Below are 21024 nucleotides of genomic sequence, written 5' to 3'. Positions count from 1 at the left end.
TCTAGTTTTTCTAATTCTTCATTTACCATATTCAACCACCTCTTTTTTCCTTTTCTTCACTTTATTTTTACATAGAAATGGCAGTGGCAGTGGAGACTGTATTTCCTTTACCACAGAAATTATATCATCCTGAGATAGGGCAGGGAAATGGGACAAGGGTTATGCCTCTGTAAAATCTACTTAGCCTGTGAAAAAGGCAGAGCTTATTCTTTAACTTAATTTATATGCTGTTCTTCTTCCAGCCCCTTAATTAAGTAACTTTGTAGCCAGGACAGGAGAGAGACCTCCAAAGTGTAAATGAACCTATGTGGATGAAGAATGCCGAGATTCAGATCAACACAGTCATCTAAGTAACCCTATTCTTAAAACAAATCTTCAAAGGAATTATGAATCAGCTGTTTACCTCATTCCTTATGCTCACCCCTACCCAGAAGGCCCTATAAAACCCCAAACCCTAAACCCTCACTCCCCTATAAAACTCCAAGCCCTAAACCCTCAGCACCCCTACCCAGAAGGCCCTGGGGAGTGAGGGAGTGAGGGTTTAGGGTTTGGGGTTTTATAGAGGGCCTTCTGGGCAGGAGTGTTCAGTTTTATATCAAACTTTCTTGTAGCATAAGCTGATTGCACTTGTCTCAGAACTCTTTTCTGTGGTAAAGACAAGAACTGTCCGACCTCCATCTGGTAAAAGCTGTAAATGTCTTTGTCACTTTGCTATTTCATTCAACTTTCTAGTCTTAACATAATCCTTTTTTCTTGCCGTGTTTTATTTCAGATCAGTGGGGAAGTGGAAGTTCTCAGAACATAAACTCCCTCCATCAAGTGCTCTGTGGCTCCCCCAAATCCCGGGGTGGTAGGGACTTAGTTCCCATGCCATGTAGATTCAACCGGACACTGGATGCCAGGTGACCCTGGCTTTAGGAGTTGGCAAGGAATTTGCTCTATGCCAAGGAGTTCAATGTGCTTCCCTTTCCTCCCTCTGTTCTTCCTTGTTCTCTGCTGCCTGCACACCTGACATTCACTTCTACTCTTGCTTTGATGAATTCCTTCCTTACCTACACTTGTCCGACCAGGTGGAAAATTCTTTCTCAATTAGGCAAGAACCCTCCCCCATCCAGGTGGAGGTCTCACCTAGTGCACAGGGAGAGACCTCCTCAGATTCAGCTACACAACAGCAATCCTGTCTATTCATATCTATAATTATTTATTATATATAATATTTACCTATCTTTGCTTTTCTCAGCTGTGCGATCCTGATTCTGAGACCCACATGCCAAATAAATATCCATTATGGAGTTAAAAAAATAGTAAATAGTTCATTAAGCCAAGTATTTTTATATATTTACTTTTATGCTCTTTGCTGTGTATGTATTATACCCCACAACAAAAATGGTTTAAAAAATTATTTTAAAAATTCATTAGTCATTGGGGCACCAACATCTTTGAAGAACTATGTGGTGGCTTTCATCCGTCAGAGAACAATGGAATCCAGGCGTGACAGAGGCCAGAAAGCTGTGCTTAAACAGTGCCTAACACCTGAGATAGATAGGCACGTTTACCACAACAACCCACAGTATGGTAATTCAAGTTTTGACCCATAAGGATTTGGGACAATAGTTAATTGACCATGAGGGGCTCTAGAAATGAAATAGATGATGGGCAGCCTACTAAGGTACTGCTTGGTGTGTATAGGAGGGAAAATGTCAGAAATGTTAAGAAACCCGTCACAGTGATGGGAATTCACAGCTTCTTTCCTAGTTCCCAGACATAATTCAGGTCACACACCTGAAGATTCTTTTTCAAGAGGATCCCAGGGTCCTCTGAGCAGCGACCCTCTGATGCAGCTTAGGTATGTAATGTGAGTCTTCCCCCAGCCCTCTCCAAAGGGATCTATTTCCCAGAGTGATAATGTGCTGGGAAAGGGAAACACCTAGACCTTCAGCAGCTGCCAGATCATGGCTCTGAGACCCACGTGCCAATGTGGTCTGTTCGTTTAGAGTTGGAGCTTATTATAGCAAATGGTAGATGAAGCTCTGGTCTAAGTCCATTTAATGGTAAGTCCAATGAGACAACAGAGCCACATTAAGGTAGCTTTCTCAATCTCCAAAGGGAAGGGAGATATTTACTACCTGGCAAAATCCCCATACTGGCAACCTGAGCCCAGAGTGCAGGCTATTATAATGGGACAGGCCCAATAGAAGCCCCTGTGATGTAGGGCAGGGATGTGGGACAAGCATCATGATTAACTTTTCCTGCCTATGATGAAAAATGCTGAGATATAAACAGAATAGTAAGAACAGGAGAGACCCCATCTTAGGGCTAAGACTCCTTTTTAAAAACCAGGGACTTAGAACAAAATAGCAGCAGACTCACAGACTTCAAGAAGGGACTAGTGGTTACCAAAGCGGAGGGGTGGGGGAGTGTGGGTGAGGAGGGAGGGAGAAGGGGATTGTGGGTTATCATGACTGGTGCACATGGTGTGTGTGGGGTCACAGGGAAGACAGTATAGGGACTCTGTACTGAGAAGACAAATAGGGACTCTGTGGCATCTTACTACAGTGATGGACAGTGACTGCAATGGTGTATGGGGGGGACTTGAGAATAAGGGTGAAAGTAATAACCACATTGTTTTTCTTGTGAAACTTCATAAGAATATATATCAATGATACCTTAATAAAAATAAAAAGGAAAAAAATAAACCAGGGAGTTAGGAGGTAAGATTCCTAACATATTCTTTGGTAATCACACAATAATTATGCACCCTCAGTCTTAACTAATATGTTCCTAGTGCTTGAGGAAAACCACTGTCTTGGAGAGGAACTAGATCAATAAATTCCTTGTGTTAAGTTTATCTTACAGAATTATTTGGAGGACTGATAATGGACAAGGACATCTTGTCTCTTACTGGAGATAGACATCCTGAGACCACATGACAAGCCTACATCCCACCCTGCCCAGCCCTACCCCGGCTCTTTATCCCATTCCTAAAAGTTCTTAAAACACATAATCCCCAGCCTTTTAAGTGCACCTCCTCTCTGAGATCGCCCACACTCCCTTTTCTTCGACTTTAAAAAAAAAAGCCTTCTCACGGCTCAACTTAGCGCTCTGTCTCTGCACTCTTCCTGTAGTCTGTCACTTGGCTATTTCATTCTATTTTCCAGACTTAAGCACAAGTCTTCACTCTGTGTTCTACTCCAGGTAAGGAGGGAGGGGCTACTGAGAGCTCTGATTTGATCAAGTTCCTGTCGCCTGGGTGACCCAGACAGGACAGAGGCTGTACAATCATGCTCTTTAGAAGCCTGCCTGAAAATCTCCTGTCTCTGCCTTTGGGAAGTTCTCAGAACACAATCTCACTCCATCCAGTGCTCTGTGGCTCCCCCAAATCCTGGTGTGCTAGGGGCTTAGTTCCAATGCCATGCAGATCCAAGTGGACACTGGACGGCAGTGGCACTGGCTTTAGGATTTGGTAAGGGATTTGCCCAATGCCGAGCAAGAGTTCAATGAGCTTCCCTTTCCTTTCTCTGCTCATCCTTGCTCTCTTTGGCCTGCAAGGCAACTGTCATTCCCTGCTACTCTTGCTTTGATGAATTCCTTCCTTACCTACACTCATCCGAACTCCTTGAGAATTTTCTTGCTGAGTCAAGAACTCTCCCTGTCCAGGTTGAGGTTTCACCTGGTGTGCAGGGAGAGACCTCCCCAGATGCAACTCCTAGCAAAACCTGAACTATCTCCAAGATAGTAAATCAAAAGTCAATACCACATCCTGGCAGGATTGGTGCTGCCATCAAACTCGAGTTATGCAGGGGTTTGGTGATTTCTTTCTCATCCCATTTACCTACCAACTGAGTCATGGATAATGACAGTTTATTGCAAATGTAATCAAGTGATAATGTCAGCCCGTCGCTCCAGATATAGTTATCTTTGTGGGATCAAAGCAACACAGTCTTTGGCCAATGTGGGGAGAAAAAAAGATAAAAGACTTGATGGGACTTTTGACTCTAGAGGCTACAGGGACATTTGGAAGTGCTGTTCCAACCAATTATGGTGACCTATAAGGCAGCTGGTTTTGAGAGGGGCCCAGATAAAAAATGGTTATCAACAGTCCAGCTATGTGCTTGGACTGCCATTGGGCCTTATGACTTAGCTGACTAAATGCTACTGGAGAGTGTCTGTGGCTGAGACATTTTACAGAGTCTCCAAATAGAATTAGAGCTCAAGGTTTGAAAGTTTTAGAAAAGGACCAGTGCCCTCGATCACCAAAAAGTATTCTCCATTTGAAAAGCAACTCCTGGCTTGCTCTTGGGCATTGGCAGAAACTGAATCGCATCACCAAGTAACTGGATCCTAAATGATCCATCATGAGATCTACGTTAACTGATCTGCAGGCTGAACTATAAAATCAGATGTTCTGCAGCATTACTTTGCATAATGGAAGTAGGCTCGAGGGGGTTCAGATGGCTCACCCGGTGCACTTGCTTCTACCATTCTGCCAACTTCCTGAAACCCACACTCATAGGCATCATGCAGAGTCCCACAGAACCTGGAAATGGAAGGGAAAGAGGCCCATCCTGCTGCCTGCTGGATCTGCATGCTGTGCTGGCCCTGGCAGTGGGGTCTCTGCCCAGCTAATTTGCCTGGGAGCCCTGAAGGTCAACAGTGAAGGACTACCCTCCCAGAGGGCATAGCTGGAGGTCAAGGGTTAGTAGGCCTCATGGATGAGAGGAGGGTATATGGAAGTCGCCTCCCCCTTTTCTATATACCCCAACATTCTTAGCCATTACTCAATCACAGCTCCCCTGCTTGACCTCCTTTACACGATCATATATATTTCAGAATAGATGAACAACCGTATAGTGTTTTTGTTCTTTTTAATTCAGAAAGAGAAAGGTGAGAAAATAAAAAATGTGTTTAAATAACTATTGCAGAAAAGGAGATCTGGGCTGGATGCTGGGACCTACCTCTTCCAGAATGGAGATTTATTAATGTTTTAAACAAAACAAAGAAAAAGGAACAAAAAAAGAAATAAATTATTCTCAATACTGTTTGGCATAATTGCATTGTTGTCATTTTCTAAACACTCAAAACAGTCCCTTCAGGAAGCACTGAGATGAGACTGGCAAGAATGGCTGGTGCCTTGACTCCAACATGTGGGGGAGGCCCTGAGAGAGGCATTCCACTGAAGGCCCCCCAAATCCACCCCCATTTTTTACTCCCCCTACTTTTGGAATTGGGAAGGAACAGACTCAAACTAAGTCCTCAATATATTAACTTTCAGGGTGCCCACTGCCCCACACCCACCCTCCTCTAATATACTCCCCTGCTGGCTACTGTTCCCCCGCCAGCTACAGGAATTACACCAATGGTCAAGAGGCAGCTTGGTTGGTGCTATCAACTCACTAAGAAAAAGGGTGGTATTTGTGGTCATCACTGTTGAGAAGGGGAATCCTTTTAGTGGTTTGGAAGCTTCACAGAAGCCCTTTCCCCCTCCTAAACTACCTCAACCTTGAAGGGTGAGAATACCATCAGTGGCTTCCTCTAGCGTCTTAAGCTGGGTTCAGCCAAGCAAGCAGCTTCCAGTTGTAACCGCTGGTTTTTGGCTTCTGGTACCTCTAGAGCTGGAAATGGAAAGCGGGTTAGAGCAGGGAGGCAGGCAGTGAGCATGGAGGAGGCAGTGCATATGGGCAGGGGAGGAGGCATGCATGGCGACAAGACTACTCCTCTCCAGCTAGGCTCCTGGCTATTTGTAAGGCCAGCTTAGAATTTTAAAAGAATCAGCCATCCCCGAAACTTCAGGTTAACTAAATTATGAGCCCAAGGCAAATTCCACCCCCAAGCAAGAGGTATCCTATTCCTCTCTGGGGTGATGGGTGAAGGAAGAAGGTGCATGCCCCAGGCAACTGGGCTCCCCATATGCAGCCTTCTTTCCCACGTGTTGCTCCGTCTCCCTAGAGTCAGCCAAAGACAAGTTTGAAGGGCTGGAGGAATGGAGAGAAGCAGCAGCGCCCCAATCCCAAGGCAAGTTTTGATTTTTTTCCCTCGGAGCAATAAGGAGGCTGGTGAGGAGGTCCAGGGCCTCAGCAGACAGTAAAAAGGTTGTGAGCGAACAGCAGGGTCCGAGGGTACACGTGAGTGAGAAGCACCTTACATGTGATGTGACGGACTTCCTAGTCCCCTGCCTGTTCCTTACACCTGTTTCACAGTTAGGCCCGAGGCAAATTCCGCCCCCCGGCAGGGGGTGAATACAATTCTAGGCGAGACACAAAATGCCCTGGTCAGAAAGGGCATTCCATCGAGTAGCCAGGGGCGGGGGAGATGGGAGGATGAGGGACCCACGCGCCATCTGGATTCTCACTGCATTTCTTTGGTGGGTTTACACTCATCCATCTGGGCCTGACAGATAAAAGGAAATGTGGGATCTAATATTCTCTCAGAGGACTGGAGAGGTCGGAGAGGGCTCTAGCTTACTCCCTGGGGTGAAGGCGCGCTCCTCCGAAACCACCTGACCGCCTCTCCATCACTCCGAGGCCAGGAGGGATCCAGAGGAAAGAGAAGCCGAGCGGCAGGTGCCTCGCGCCTTCCCCACCGTTTTCTCCTCCGCACTCCCGGCGGAGTCAGGCCGGCAAACGACTGAGACTCTCGCCGAGCCAGAGGAAAGCACTTCACGGAGGCCGGACCGACCTCTGCTTAAAAAGCATGAAATAAAATCCTACCCAAAAGCATAAAGGATCGGGGATTGAAAGGGTGCCGGCCCGTCTCCGAAGGCCATTGATTGGAGAAGACGGAGCCCAGCACCGGAAGTTCTCCTTGAGTCGCAGGATTGGTTGTGAAAACAGAGGCTCCGCTAGGCTGCAGTGCTGATTGGCCCCAGGCCGAGGCCGGCCCCTAGAGTCTAGTGATTGGAGGGACTCAGCAGGCGCTCGCTAAACTGCAACATGATTGGTCCAGACCGCGGTCTGGCGTCGCTCCCACTGCCTGGAGGCACCCAGAGGAGTTGCACCCACGCCGAGGCCACCGCCCTGGGATGGCTCCGAGTCCGGCCGGGAGCGTGCGCCCGCGCTTCGCGGCTGCGCCGGAAGGATCGCGGCAAGGCCGGGCTCAGTTGCCTCGGTAAACCTCGATTTTGCTGGCCTTAGCCAGCATGTCGATGATGTGCGCCTCGAAGTCGGCGTCGTGCACGCCAGTCTTCCGGAACTCGCCCGCGTACCGGTTATTCTCCCAGTAGTGGTGCCAGTTGCCCCGACTGTCGGCCCCGAACCCGTACACGTTCACCTGCAGGGGAGGGCGGCCAGGTCACCCCACGTCGGGTACCCGGGAGGGCAGGGCGCGGGAGAGCCTACGGTCGTAGTGGGGGAGGAGAAAGGGGCCGCAGCAAGCTGACAGCAGCCTGCAGGCCGGCAGCAGCTCAAAGCCAGGATGAGACACCCAGGCCTGGCGCTAAGGACACTGACTCGCAGGGAGACTGCGGCTCTCCCACGTTCTCCTTCCATCTGTCTGATTACATCAAGAACGGCTCCGTTTGGGCCAGCTTATGACAGTTCTCCAACCCATGCCGACTTCTTTTAATGGACTACTTTTATTTGAAAACTGGTCAAGTACCCAATACATAAACTGAAGAATTCACTGGCAAAAGTGGGTGCGCTGGGCGTGACCACTGCCGTGTATGGCACAGTAGCCCTGCCTGCTGGCGAGATGCTGCTCCTTAAATGACTAAGCTCCATTTTTAACAACCACACACAGAAGGCTTGGGGCCCACAGCTTTGGGTCACAACCTTCCTGCTGAAACTTAACTACACTATTTCCATTCTGTCTATGGTTATGGTTATTCTTCTTTATAACAATAATACTAATTATGATAGTACTATTTCCTTTTTAAATAAATTTAACTTTTTAATGAAATGATTTCAGATTTAATGAAAGTAGTTTGAGAAATACAGATACATACTTTACAGCCTGGAAATGGGGGGCATCAAAGCTACTTGGTTTCTGCCCACAAAAACATATTCCTCTTGAGGCACTGCTAAGCCCCAGAAAGGGCTGACTCCCTCTGTTCTGTGGGTCCCGCTATTTTAGCCCCAGACTAGGCTACCCACCTCATCACACACATGCAGGGCGAAGAAGAGCACCAGCATTCCTGTGGAAGGGTACCGTCCATGATGCTCTGTCCACCTGTCATGGATATACTTGAAGAAGGCTGGGTTGTAGATCTGGACCTAGGAGGAGGAAGGGTAATAGACACATGAGGGGCTTTGGGAGTCCAGAGATTTAGGCCAAGCTCTGAGTGCCTTCTGCACTTCTTCCATGTTTGCCAGTGGACCTGTTCATCTGTGTTCCCTGGTTTCTGCGGCCTCTGTGGAGGTCAGGAACACCAGCAGGTGGGAACTCTGAAGGGTCTGAAGGGCACTGGGGGACCTGAGCCATAGGACCAGGCACACCACGGGTCAGGTCTGCACTGTTTCCACTGAGGTGAAGATGAAAAAGGCGGAGGAACTTACCTTTTCTTTGTCTACTCGAAGGAAGGACTTCACTGGGGCATAGGTGCTGCAAGCAGAAAGAAAACATTTAGATGGCCCTGTGGGACCCAGGGATGCCCTTCCTCCCCCTCACGCCTGATGGTTGACAGCCTCACAACTAGCCCTCCGTTTTCAGACTGCTCTCGCATAGCACATCACGGCAGTGCCTTGCTCAAAAACCTTCAGTGGCTCTCCGTGCCCTTCAGAATAAAAGGGTGTTTTAGTTAGGCACTGGGGCCCTCCGTAATCCAGGTCCAGCTTTTCTTGCAACAACTTTCTGCTGTGGATTCTCCACTTGAGTTAGCCGATCATCTCACACCCACCACATTTGTGCCCTTATCTCTGCTTACAATGACTCACTACTCTCCTCACATCTGGCACAAATCCCTCCTCCCCTACTAGCCAGCCATGGCACCTGTCACCTACACTCCCTTTTCTGAGTATCTGTAACACGCAATCTCTTCAGTATTTATTTTAGCCCTTATGTCTCCCAAACATAAAGTCAGGAAAATGTAATCTATGCTTCTGTGTTAAAAGATACATGGTGATGACAGGTGAAAGGTGGAAACAACCCAACTATCCATTGAAGATGAATGGATAAACACAATATGGTGTATCCATAAGATGGAATACTATTCAGTCTTTAAAGCAAATGAAATCCTAACACTTGCTACCATATGGATGAAACCTGAAAACATTATGCTAAGTGAAAGAAGTCAGATCAAAAGGACAACCACTGTATAATTCCACTTATGTGAAGTACCTAGAACAGTTAAATCAAAGAGACAGAAAAAACAGTGATTAGCAGGAGGTGGGGGGAGCGGGCAAGGGGGGGTTATTGTTTAATGAGTCTAGAGTTTCTAGCTAAAATGATGGAAAAGTTCTGCAGATGGATAGTGGTGATGTTTGCACAGTAATGTGGACTTTCAGTGCTACTGAACTGTGTAGTTAAGATAGTATATTTTATATTATATGTATTTACCACACACACGGTGAGATAGTAGATTAGGGGTTATCTAGGATCAGGGACTGGGGGAGGAGGAAGCAGTGGTGATAGTTAAGGAGTACAGGGGTATCTTTAGATCTTTACAGATTCTCATCTTTAGAACATGAAAGTGTTCTAAAATTAATTGTGGTGATGGTTACACAACTCTGTGAATATACTAAAGGCCATTGAATTGTATACTTTAAATGTGTCAATTGTATGGCATGTGAATTATATCTCAATAAAGCTGTTGAAAAAATACTTGAATTGAATTCCCTGTGGTTCCCAGCTGTGATTGGGCAACTGCCTCCAAAGAAAGTTAGTTTCAGGGTCAGAAGCCATCTCCTGGGAAGGAGGCCAAACCCAGATTGTCCTTTCTTCACTTTCCTACCATACTGGCTGTCACCATGCAGGAAGTGACCCAGAACAGCTAACCCACCATTTGGGGTCCTCCTTATTATTGCCTCTCTTAACCTGTCCCTCTTGGCCAAAATACTCAAAAGAATTCTAGATCCAGTCTCTGGAAAGACTCCTCCCAAAGCAGTTCTGTCACCCATATTGTACTCCTCCTAGCCAGCAGAGTGCTCACAATCGGATCTGCCCCGTGGACAGGGCACTGGCGATCCACAGCAAGTCCAGGGCTTTGAAGGGCACCAACACAAAGCTGACATTGGCGGGCAGGTTCTTGGCACTCTCGGGGTACATGAAATGGTGGGTGGTTCGGCTGCCAACATCCTGCTCAAAGCCCACAGTTGGTGCCTGATTCATCCTGCAAGGACAAGAGTAGGACATGAGAACGCCATGGAAACTGGCGCAAGACTTTTAGATGACAGTTTGGTGCTAGCCATCAAAAATAAAAATGGGTAGACATTTTGACTTGGCAGTTCCATTTCTCGAAACCTATCCTATAAAAATGGTCGCCTAAGTGTGCAAGACATGTACAAGGATATTCACTGCAATATTGTTTATAATAGTGTAAAGGAGAATCAATCAAGAATTGGTTGATACGTTTTGGCACATTCATATGATGGAGTACCACGCTGCCACTGGAATGAATGAAGAAGATTTACATGTGCCAATAAGGAGGAATAAGTCCAAGAGCCACTGGGTGAAAAGAACAAGGAGTGTGAGGTATCCCACTTCTTTCCTTTTGATACATATTTTCCAATAACTACTCTGTGCAACAGGAGGAAATTACAACACAGAAAAGGAAAACTTTAAACTACATAGTGTGATACCATTTTTATTTTTGTAAAAAAATAAAAAAAAGGAAGGAGAGGGAGGAACGGAAAGGATGGAAGGGAAAAAGAGAAAGAGAAGGAAAGGAGGGACAGAGGAAGAAAAGACATACTTTTGCATATGAATAGGAAAAATTTGGAAGGGTATTAAAATTAACAATCATTACTCTTGGGGAATACTTTAGTGTATATATTTTTTAAAAAATAACAAACACATACTACTTCTTTAATTTTTTTTAAAGAAGGAACAACCCTCCACAGCTTCCACCTCACCTGGCTGTTCTCTCCTATTTCCTAAAGGATGGTGGCAGCATGGTAAGAAGCTAGAGCATTCCCTTGACACCCAGGTTGGTTAGCAGCCTCTGTTCCACCAGCCCAGCCACCCTATCCCTGTTCTTTACATTCTTGTCTGCCTTCCACTCCAAGGCCAAGAGGGATGCCTTCTGTCCTGACAGTGCCCACCCTCGCTGTCCCCTGGTGGTGTGCATTGTGGGTCTGTCTCTCCTGTGCTGTCATGGAAGCGCTTGGAAACCCAGCATAGGCTTCCCATGCCCCTCGGGCTAACAAGCCAAGAAGCCTTCTATTTCCTTTCCAGTTGGTACAAAACATAGGATCGATAAAATCAAAGCTCCCTTTTTTGGTAAGCATCCTAAAAACAGGTGATCCAGCTTTAAACACAAAACCTGTTGGTCTTTACTGCCGCAACTGTTTATGAGACTATTCCTGTCTTGTGTGGACCACCTTGCAGAGCTGTAACACCTAGGCAGGTGGCTGTAACCCGGCCCACCACTGGGGACACAGGGACCTGGAAGAAAGGGAGCAAAGTCTCACGTGCTCTCCCAGCTTTTTATGCCAGTTCTATAAAACCAGTATGAATGTTCCCTGTCCTTACAGTGGCCAGCACCACCTTAGCTGGGCTGGGTGACAACCTCCTGTGTCGCAGGGGCTCCCACAGGGCCTTCCTCCTTCCCGTCTCCCATTGATGGCATGAGCCGGTAAGGGCTTGTTCAGGATTCCCCACTACCGTTTGTCACAGCTTTTCTACCTCTCTGGATCCCTTCCCCTGAGGGATGGGCGGTGCTCTGAGCTGGGAGGCCACAAAGCCTGAGAGGGGCTGGATTTGCAAGTGGAGTCTTTGTTCTTAGTTACTTCAGTTCTAGTGTGGGGCAAGCAGAAGCCTAGAATCTTCCCTGCAGGACCAGCTGTACTCTGGCCCCAGAACAGGGATCCAGATCCTGCCTCCCTCCCTCAAATCCATTTCTTTGGAAGGACTGTTCCTCTGCCTCCTGCCCAGGTGCCCTGTGAGCTCCTGGTCTTCAGGGCTCAGAGATACTGTCTCCTGGAGGAGCCAAGAAGTATCTTCCAGTCCGTTAAGAACAGTTTGCTGGGCTGCGACAGCTCCACACACAGCACTGCTGTCCGATGGTCACCACAGCCACGCCTGGTTCTGCCTTCTACGTCAGCCCTGGGGTCTGTGAGGGACACAGCAGGTTGGGGAGGAAGCCTGATGGGAATGGTGTTTCTCAGCTGCCTGGGCTATGGAAGTGGGAGCAGGAGGTGGAGGACTTGGGTTGGAGACATTCAACTTGACTGGGGCCTAAGCTAGGCAGGAGCTGGGGTCAAGGTTCACCCTTGTGAGGACCCAAGAAACAAACCTCACCTCACCCAAGATGGAGAACCAGGCTGGTCCTGCAGATTAAAGGACTGCAGCTGCCCCAGGTTGTCCTCTGAGCACATACCCTGCCGTCTACCTTTTCCACTCAATGGGCAGCCAGAACTTTCACAAAGTCCCCTTTTAGACCTGCCAACCAGGATCACTGCCTCCTGCCCTCCAGTCAGCCCTGCTGCAGAGCCTCCCCCTCCTCAAGTCCTTCCTGCTTGCCAGGCAGGCACCTGCTTTCAAGAGCCTGGGAACAAGTGGAGTAAGAGGTCCAGAAAGGTTTCAGAGCTTCCAAGGCAAAGGGAAAGAATGTGGCATGCTCTGGGGAACAGGATTTTGCTTTGAGGCTCTGATTCACTCTAGAGAAGCCAAGCCTGGGAAAAAGTCCAGGCCAGAGCAAGATGGAAAGGATGTACTATATCTCTGTGACTCAGGGGAAAAGCATTCTACAATTTTACCTGTCCCTGGCTGCCTCCAGCCTCCAAAGAAGCACCTGAGGGCAGGGGCACAGACAGTGGGATGTGCATCTGTGCTTAGGGTTTGGTGTCTGGTTGCCTAGCCCCTTTCATTCATTCATATATTTAAGGCAAGCTTCCCATCTGTTAGGTGCTGTTCTAGTTGTGGATCTATCTGCTAGCCAGCTGGGGCAGGACCAGCTCAACACCATCTGGAGTTGTCAGCAGGGTTCAGAAGACATAGGAGAAGGAGCTGGGGGAAAGGGAAAGGTGGGTAAAGACATCATCTCACTGTAACTCAGCTTAGCCATCCCAGTGGCATCTTACATTGGCCCTGCTTGAAGGAAGGGGGTGCCTCCCAATTGATTCCAAACCAAGATATGCCTATTGGCAAAGAGTCACCTCTACTGCCATCTGGCTCCTTATACAGATCAGCAAAAAGGTAACTACCACCTGGGTCACCCCTTTCCCAATGCAATTCTGGGGTCCACTCCAAAACATATCTAGCCTGGTCCCCATGAGAACATCCGTGAATTCCTTTCTTTTTTCTTTTTTTTAATTTTTATTGAGGTATTATTGATATACACTCTTATGAAGGTTTCATGTGAAAAAACAATGTGGTTACTACATCGTGAATTCCTTTCTGCAGCCTTGTCTGACCAGGTGCCACCCGGGTGTCATAGCAGCCAAGCTTTTTTGTCTGTTGCGTTTCTGCCCTGGAGCTTCCAAACCCTCCCCCTCCCAGATGCATAATAAAAGCTCTTACTCAGTGTAGGTGGCAGGGCAGGGGACGCAGGAGCTTTAGGCACTTGAGAGCATTTCCCTGGGCCTCCCAAGCATCCCAGGGTCGCACTGAAGTGGTTGATACCTCAGTCCCCAATCTCAGCCACTGTCTCTAGGTGGAGAGAGATCCTTCTCCAGCTCCTAGCTCCACTCACTCGCACTCTGGGTGCTAGCAATTGGGAGGATGGGGAGAATCTCTGGTAGCTCTGGGTTCCTGGATGAGGGCTAGCAACCCCCACTTTCCCCCACCCCTCACCATTCTCAACATGAGAAAGGTTTTGCAAGGAACGTTTAAAACCTCAGAGACATATTGCTGCTTTGCTGTTGCCATGGAGACAGCAACAGTTCCTAAGACAAAGCCCGCCCTTCTGCCTCCTGGGAAAGCTGGTCTTTCTGCAGTGCTCATCCTAAGAATTGCTTAGTGAAAACTGAGCATTTTCAGAATCTTTATTCTGAAGGCTCTTCCTCTACTAAGGAGTGGGATGCAATGATCCCATTGTGGCATGGCATTTCCTGTCCCCAAGACTAAGGTAGGAAGTCAGAAAGCACAGAAGTTCAGAGCAGAAGGAGCAGCTCAGGTCAGGTTACAAGTCTACCCTCTAAACCCTGTTCCCCTCCAGGCTCTTTCTGCCTTTGTCTGGAACAAATGCCCTCCCAACCCTTCTCCCTTTCTCAAGGTTGGGCACAGAGGTCTGATGAATGGCTAAGCCCCTACATAATCTAAACTTTATGAGATATAGGTAAGGGACAGCAGCCCAAAGCGAGCTCTGCCCAGCACCTCTTTCTGTTCAGGACATCGTCTCCTGTGATTCTGCTGGAAGGAATTACCTACGGCTATTAGGCAAGACTCTAGGTTGGGGCCTCACTCCTGGCCCACTGCTGAGGAACCAGGCAGGTGGAAGGACCTCTGCTGGATGACGTCACCAGCACCAGCCAGGAGTCACACTCAGCTCTCTTCAGAGGAATTCAGAGTTGGGAACTGAGTGCAGGCCTCCAACAAAGTTTAAAGTAGGACTTCTGCCTCCCCATCCATCCTAAGAAACACAAGCGAGGGACCTGAGCCTGACATGGGTTTCGGGTGTCCCACAGCAAACCTAGCAGCTGGCAACTCCAACATGAGAGTCCATGGCCTGAGGCTTGTCCTGACCACCCGTGGGCTCCCTGGGCTCACCTCATGATGAAGTTGTGCCCATCCACATCCGGCCCATAGCCAGAGCCCCGCAGGTTGCCTGAGTTCCCCACCACCGCACAGCGCCGGCACTGGTGGGGGTCCCGGAAACGGTAGGGGTTCTCGCCTGGTACTATCTGGAACAGCTTGTCCAGCACCTCATTGGTGTTGTGTGACTTGAACTGAGGCTGCAGCATCTGTGGAGGGGAAGGGAGAAGAGAGAGGAGGGTTGGAGTCAGTGTGAGCAGAGAGGGACTCTAGCCTGCTCCTCTCCCTGCTCCCACCCACCAGTGTCTCAAGCCTGAAACCAGGCTTTCCAGGGATGGGAATTCTGAGAGCCAGCACCTCCCCTCTCTCAATAACAGCAAAATCTCCCTTTGGAGACTGGTGCTCTGCTAGTTAGGGGCTGCTCCAGTGCATGGAGGGAGCTCAGGGGTCAAGGCGCTATTCAATTCTCCAGGAATCTGCAGGCTTGTGTCACGAAGCAGAGAACTTCTTGAGCTCATCATGCATGCAAAGTCGTATAAAGAGCTGTTTTGAGGTGCAGTGAATGTGGAAAGCCCTATGGAGTTCAGGGACTCATTCCCAATCTGCCTGCAGGGGGCGCTCCTGGTTACAGAAGATGCCACAGGGGTACTGTCCACGGGAAAACACTTTCAAAGTTCTAGTGGCTGGAATAAAACCGATCCCCTGCAGCCCCTACCACCAGTGACTGAGAAAGACCAGGAAATGAGGCAGGGCAACACTCATATGCACCAGGCAATTTAGCAGGGTGCCAGGCCAGTAAAGTGGCAAGTGAGGCTTAGGTCAAACAGGAAGTCCATCAAAAGGGGCTGATTTAAGCCAATTGTTGCCGGTGGGATTGCGATTCCAAGAGATCATATTTTCCAGTTTTTCGAGAAACTGAAAATACGGATTTCATGTGAAGGGACCCTGATTGCTAAATGTTGGTAATTAAAGCAAATATTTTTAAAACATTGTGTGGACTGGACTTGGCCCATGGGCTTCCAGTTGGTAAAGTGGAAACCAGAGCTTTAAAATGCTCTGTGGTCTGAGCCAGAACACCACGAGTTTGTGTCTGAGCAGAAGCTGCTCAGGGACAGAATGCATGGATGGGATGGTATAGGCTGGCTTCTCTGTCTCCTCTGTGGGTACAGGAAAGGCTCCTGAGAACAAAAGCGCAAACTCAGTGTGCAGAAGATGCTTAGCTCTGAGACAATTTCTAGAATTTCTAGGTAGATGGCAAAAGGGGGTGACTGTGGGGAGCAGCGAACGGCTTCTGCTGCATCTCAGCCGAGGAACAAGCTTGGTGCCTGAACAGCACTGAGGTCCATTCCTGTGGGCAGGAGGCCTGGCCTGCCCATGGGTCTACCTCTGCCCAGAGTCCTGTTCTGTCCTGTGTGGCCACCGCTGAAACCTACAACCTTGGGCAAGCCCTATGCACACTCTGAACCTTGATTTTCCATAAAATGAAGGTTGTGACTACGAGCACAGGCAGGACCCTGCAAGGGCTCCAGGCTGTCACTGTAAGGGCCCGTGGGGCTCCTGGTGACCCCTGATCCGTAGACCTCCCATCCTTAGGGACGCTGACAGTCTGGGCCAGGAAGCAGGCAGGATCTGCGAGTTGTTCCCATGAGCCTTATCACAGGAGCTCACCCTCAGTTTCCCTGAATGTGAGAAAAAGGGGAAGTCATCCCCCTCCTCACTGGCCAGCTGGGGAAACCAGGGACCATAAGTTGCCTCCCAAGTGTCCCAGAGGGGAACACAGGCAGCCCCCACCCTGTGGGGCCCCTGGGTTAAGTACTAATGCTGCTCCACCCCTGATAAGGTGTGGCAACCAGGTGGCCCCAGCAGAGCCTGGGGACCGATGCTCAGCGATCACAGGGATGAGGTGAAGGGCATTAAAAGCAGAAGAAAAGTGAAAGGATCCAGGAGAGCAGGGATGCTTGGCCACCCCCACCCCCTCATACCCTCCCTTTACCTCCCTTCACCCCGGAGGAGCTGACAATGCTTTCGTCTCCCAGCCCAGGTCTTTTCCAGCAACTGTAAAGAACCAAGTGGGTAACCCTCATGGTGTTTAAAATGATTCTGAGCCAACATTTACAAATTAGGATATTTAGAAAACAACTCTGGATTTCTAGGTTCTCTTAAACAGTCAGAAGATCCAGCAGTGATGGGGTGAGACCCCACGGAGCAACAATCACTCGTGCTGAGGGGCTGCCTCCTTTATGAAGGGCGGGCTGCTCCCTGTTGCCATGGACGCCACCCCTCGCCATCTTCTCCCTGGGGGCCTGCTTCTCCTGTCAGTCACTTCCCTAGCTCAGTCAGCATTTCTGATCTCTGCTTGGTCCCTACAGGCAACAGACAGAATAGTTCCCTCTCCTTCCAGGCCTTGCAGAAGCTGATTCTAGGAGATGGATCTGGTCAAATGGACCTCACACTGTAGAATATGGGGGCCAGAGAACAGACAGCCCAAATCCAAGATGGGGCTTGAAGAATAACTCCCACACAGGGGGACAGACCCCGCGGTGGGGGCAGCAAAGGGCGGGCAGGAGGGGCCACAGCTCTCTCACCATCCACCACCTCTGAACATCCGGAGGCAGATCCATGTTCTCACGGGTCCAGACCGGAGAGATGTTGCTGTTGAAGTGGCTGTCAAACCAGTCGGAGGCACCAGCATTGTCCATGCAGCGACGGCAGGCACAGTTCTTGCCAGTGAGCCCCTCCTTGCTGAGGCGCTGCAGGCCAGTGTAGCCGGGCACCAGCTTCACGCGGTGGGACCCACCCAGGGCCCCCGAGTCCAGGTAGGGCAGGGTGGCCATGCTGTGGTGGGAGTAGGTGAAGAGCAGTGACATGATGAACACCAGCAGGAAGGCCATGGAGAGGAACCACACCCGCAGGGAGCACTTCATGGTTTGCCGATCTGGTGGGGGCTGGACCACCAACTCAGCAGGCAGGAGAGGGTGTCACCGTGGCCACTCTTTTCCCAGCCTGCTGATGGGCCAGTGACAGCGTAGCCTGCCTGTTCTGGCACAATGTGCAACGGGCATAGGGGCATGTGCCAAGGAAGGGACAGCAGCAGGGGTCCCACACCACACCCTCCTTCCACGTGGGGAGAAAGCCCCTCGGCAGGAGAGGCTCCCCTATCCCTGAGTCACTCAGGCCCGTTCGTACTTATGGCTTCATCGGGTCTCTCCGTCACTAGCTGGGCCACAGAGGTTCTGCTTCTCCCGCCGGCCTGGTGAGGGGGAGGTCAGTCCATCCCAGCCCTCTAGTCCCTTGGGGTTGATGGCTGCCAGCTCTGGAGCCCCTCTCTGGTGGCTTGAAACGGCCCAGTCTGGAGCATTCGGGGTCTTTGTGGTTCATGAGCAGACACTGAGGCAGCCCCTCGGCCTCTGCAGTGGGTTAGCCCTGGAACCTTAATCACGACAGAGGGCATGTGGGTTTTGTGTGGCCTGGATTCCATGCAAGAGCTGTCACTGCCTCAGCTGGCCTTGCTGGCCCAACCCCTCTGCCAGGGGGAGGGAACCAGGCCCCAATCCTGAGAGAGGAAGGCCAGGAGGCTCTGCGGGTGTCAGAAAACTGTCATGGAGGCCAAGATCCTCCTTGAGTTAGGTTCTGACCTTCCGCTTCCCATCAAGGTGCCAGTCCCTTCTCCTAGTGGCCACAGCCCCAAATGCAACTGTATAGGGGTTCCCAGAGCTCTTGCTTCTGCTGTGAGGTTCTCTGGGGCCAGGGAACAGCTGCTCCTCAGTGGGGTGCTGCTTCAAATGCTGCCTGGGTCAGCTGAGTGTGCTGAGCTCCCTGCCAGGGCCCAGGCCTCCTCCTTGGTGCTGCTGGCTGGCTCGCAGGCCGCTCTGCCCATCCCCACTCCCCTGTGGCTGGCTGTCCTGCTGTTAGTTAGCTCGCGCTAGCAGTAATCCCCTGGCAGGCTCCCCCGCACTTGTCAGGCGCCAGGCTGCCGCAGCATGACCCTGAAATGGCAAAGGAAAATAATGAGCCGATAAATTGCATGTGCACACATGCTCTCCCCTAGTCCCACCCCCAAGCCCCAGAGGGGACAAAGCTGGCAGTAGAGGAGATGCCCACCTAGCCAAAGGATGGACAAAACAAAGTTCCCCCCTCCACAGACAGTATGGCTCTGCTCTGTGAACTCGGGGCCTCAGAGGACGGGATTAGCCCGCCATCCTCCCTGATTAGCCAGAAAGTAGACAAGGATGGAAAGTGATTTCCCTAAAGTCACATGGTGAGTCACAGGTTTACAATGTCCCTAGTCTGGCTATCTGAGGCTACTTTCAGGTGAAATTTAAGAGAAATGGCCCAGAGAAAAGACTGCAGGGGACTTTGGATATGACCCCCTCCTAGGCACTCTCTACCCTCTGAATGCCTGTGAGAAGCCCCTGCAGCTAAGATGGGGTAGGAGGCAGGGGAGCGCTGGGCCTGGGCTCTGGGATTTTTCCTCTTCTCCCTTGGGTGTGGGCTACAGAGGAAGCATTCCTGGGTGAATTCTGTGAACCATTAGCAATCTTTCTAGCTCTGGTGTCACAGACAGAATCTGACTGTCAGGACAGAGGGGTACTGTGCTTGGCACCCCCATCACCCAGCCCTCCTGGCAGTTGCCTTCATGTGTCTGTTATAGGCAAAATGAATGCCAGAGTCCCTGGGAGTGTTGACACCCTGGGATCTCATGTTTCCCGGGCATGCAGGCAAGAACAGGGAGAAGAGGCCAGGTTGTTTGGGTACTGGACCCACGGGAAGGAGCCTGAGTCCCTGCCACATTCAAGGGCACCAGGACAAGAGTCAGGACAAGGCAGAGAGAGAGCCCCCAGGCTCTGGTGCCAAGCCACAAGGATCACTTAATCCTGGCTGCCTGCCCTCCCCACCAGCTTCTCTCCAAATCCAACTCGTGCAGGTTCTGACCTGGCCCCCCTGGGCCCTTGTTGAAAGCTCCAACCAGCCCTTCCAGGGTCTTCTGGCCCCAGCCAGCAGCTGCACCAAAGGCCTCTCCATCTCAGGATCCTCAGCTGTCCCCTCCGTATACAGCAGCTCAAACTTCTGGGGCCAAGCCAAACCACAGAGCCAGCAGGGGACGGAACTAGCACACTCCAATAAGGACATTATTCTGGGTGAAGAAACAACGCTCCCAGGAGTGCAGAAACATGCCTAAGGTCACAGCCTTTTGAGTGGAGGTGAGATTTGAATCCAGGTCTCTCTGGTTCCAAAGCTTGTGACTGGCCAGGGCATAGAAAAAGGCCTGAGAGCCCCTTCAGCTCACCTAGGGGCTCAGGGTGAGACACAAGGAGACACAGAAGCTGGTTCCCAGGGTCAAGAGTAAAGCTTTGCCCACATGCCTCACCAAGGCCTCCCGGCCCTAATTCACAAGGGCCCTGCAGCACTGGCTCCAACGTCTCTTCTGCACCCGTTTGGCAGGCCAGGCTCCAGGCATGGATTCTGGCTGACCGTCTGTAAATAGGAAGCTGGTACACTGCCTCTTCCAGTTCCCTGTTTGCCCATTTCCACATTCAACATCTAAGGAAAAGAGTTTGGTTTTACAGGGTTCTGCTCCCAGCATCCAGTGACCTGAAGAGAGCCAGCCATATGGTGAGATGGTGACTTTTCAGGCTGAGCGAAGGATGGCAGGGAAGGACCTCACTAGGGAGACCTCATTTCTGGTGGGCAGGCCTTTGTGGTTGCTGAGTGGGGGCTGTGCAGAAGCCAGCACAGGAAGCTCCAAAGGAAACCTCTCCCCTACCAGGAAGTCAGTACCACCTGGGATTCTAACTCAACAAATGGGCATCTGAGGTAACGCACTGCCTTGTCAGGAAGCAGAAAAGCCCTAGTTGGAGAAGAGAAGTGGAGTGACTGGCAAAAGCCCTTGCTTTGGAAATCCTTGGCTGAGCCGCTCCACTTGAGTTGAGGGCGGCAACTGGAGGCAAAGGGAGCAGCTGCTGCTCAGCAAGACTAAGAAACATCAGAGGGCCCCAGACATGCACCAAAACTCCGCGAAGTCCCTCGGCACTGACCATTACAAAATGTTTTCATGTGCCTCATTCCTCTGGGGAACTCCCCTTGCCCTCCAGTGGCCCACTGCCTAATTTTGATTCCTCCCCTTCACAGCTGTTCTCATCACTCACGTTAAGCCCACACATACCCCAATATGAAAAGGTCGGGGGGAGGGCACACACTTCAGTATCAACCCCCACCTCTGGTGCCCTCAAAGGGAGGCAG

At 50.3% G+C, this 21024-nt stretch overlaps 1 protein-coding gene across 6 annotated transcripts in view; it reads right to left on the bottom strand.

Annotated features, from left to right (window-relative positions):
• Window positions 1–4848: 4848 nt before the first annotated feature.
• ST3GAL2 (ST3 beta-galactoside alpha-2,3-sialyltransferase 2) overlaps window positions 4849–21024 on the bottom strand; it is a 37978-nt gene continuing 21802 nt past the window's right edge. For 3 of the 6 annotated variants that reach the window (XM_017660275.3, XM_017660273.3, XM_017660274.3), the window contains 6 exons: window positions 17370–18770; window positions 14800–14993; window positions 10082–10261; window positions 8490–8535; window positions 8088–8207; window positions 4849–7266 (listed from right to left, as the gene is read on the bottom strand). In XM_017660275.3, coding sequence (XP_017515764.3) covers window positions 7093–7266; window positions 8088–8207; window positions 8490–8535; window positions 10082–10261; window positions 14800–14993; window positions 17370–17708 — 1053 coding nt within the window. In that variant the 5' untranslated portion in view covers window positions 17709–18770 and the 3' untranslated portion in view covers window positions 4849–7092. Of the gene's footprint in view, window positions 7267–8087; window positions 8208–8489; window positions 8536–10081; window positions 10262–14799; window positions 14994–17369; window positions 18771–20152; window positions 20326–21024 lie in introns of all 6 variants that reach the window. The other 3 variants (XM_073225466.1, XM_037025235.2, XM_073225467.1) reach the window with 3 other exon arrangements.

This window comes from Manis javanica, chromosome 17 (assembly GCF_040802235.1).
Source record: "Manis javanica isolate MJ-LG chromosome 17, MJ_LKY, whole genome shotgun sequence".
NCBI classification, from domain to species: Eukaryota; Metazoa; Chordata; class Mammalia; order Pholidota; family Manidae; genus Manis; species Manis javanica.
Note: the sequence above shows the minus strand (reverse complement) of the source record. Positions and strands in the feature narration are given on the sequence as shown.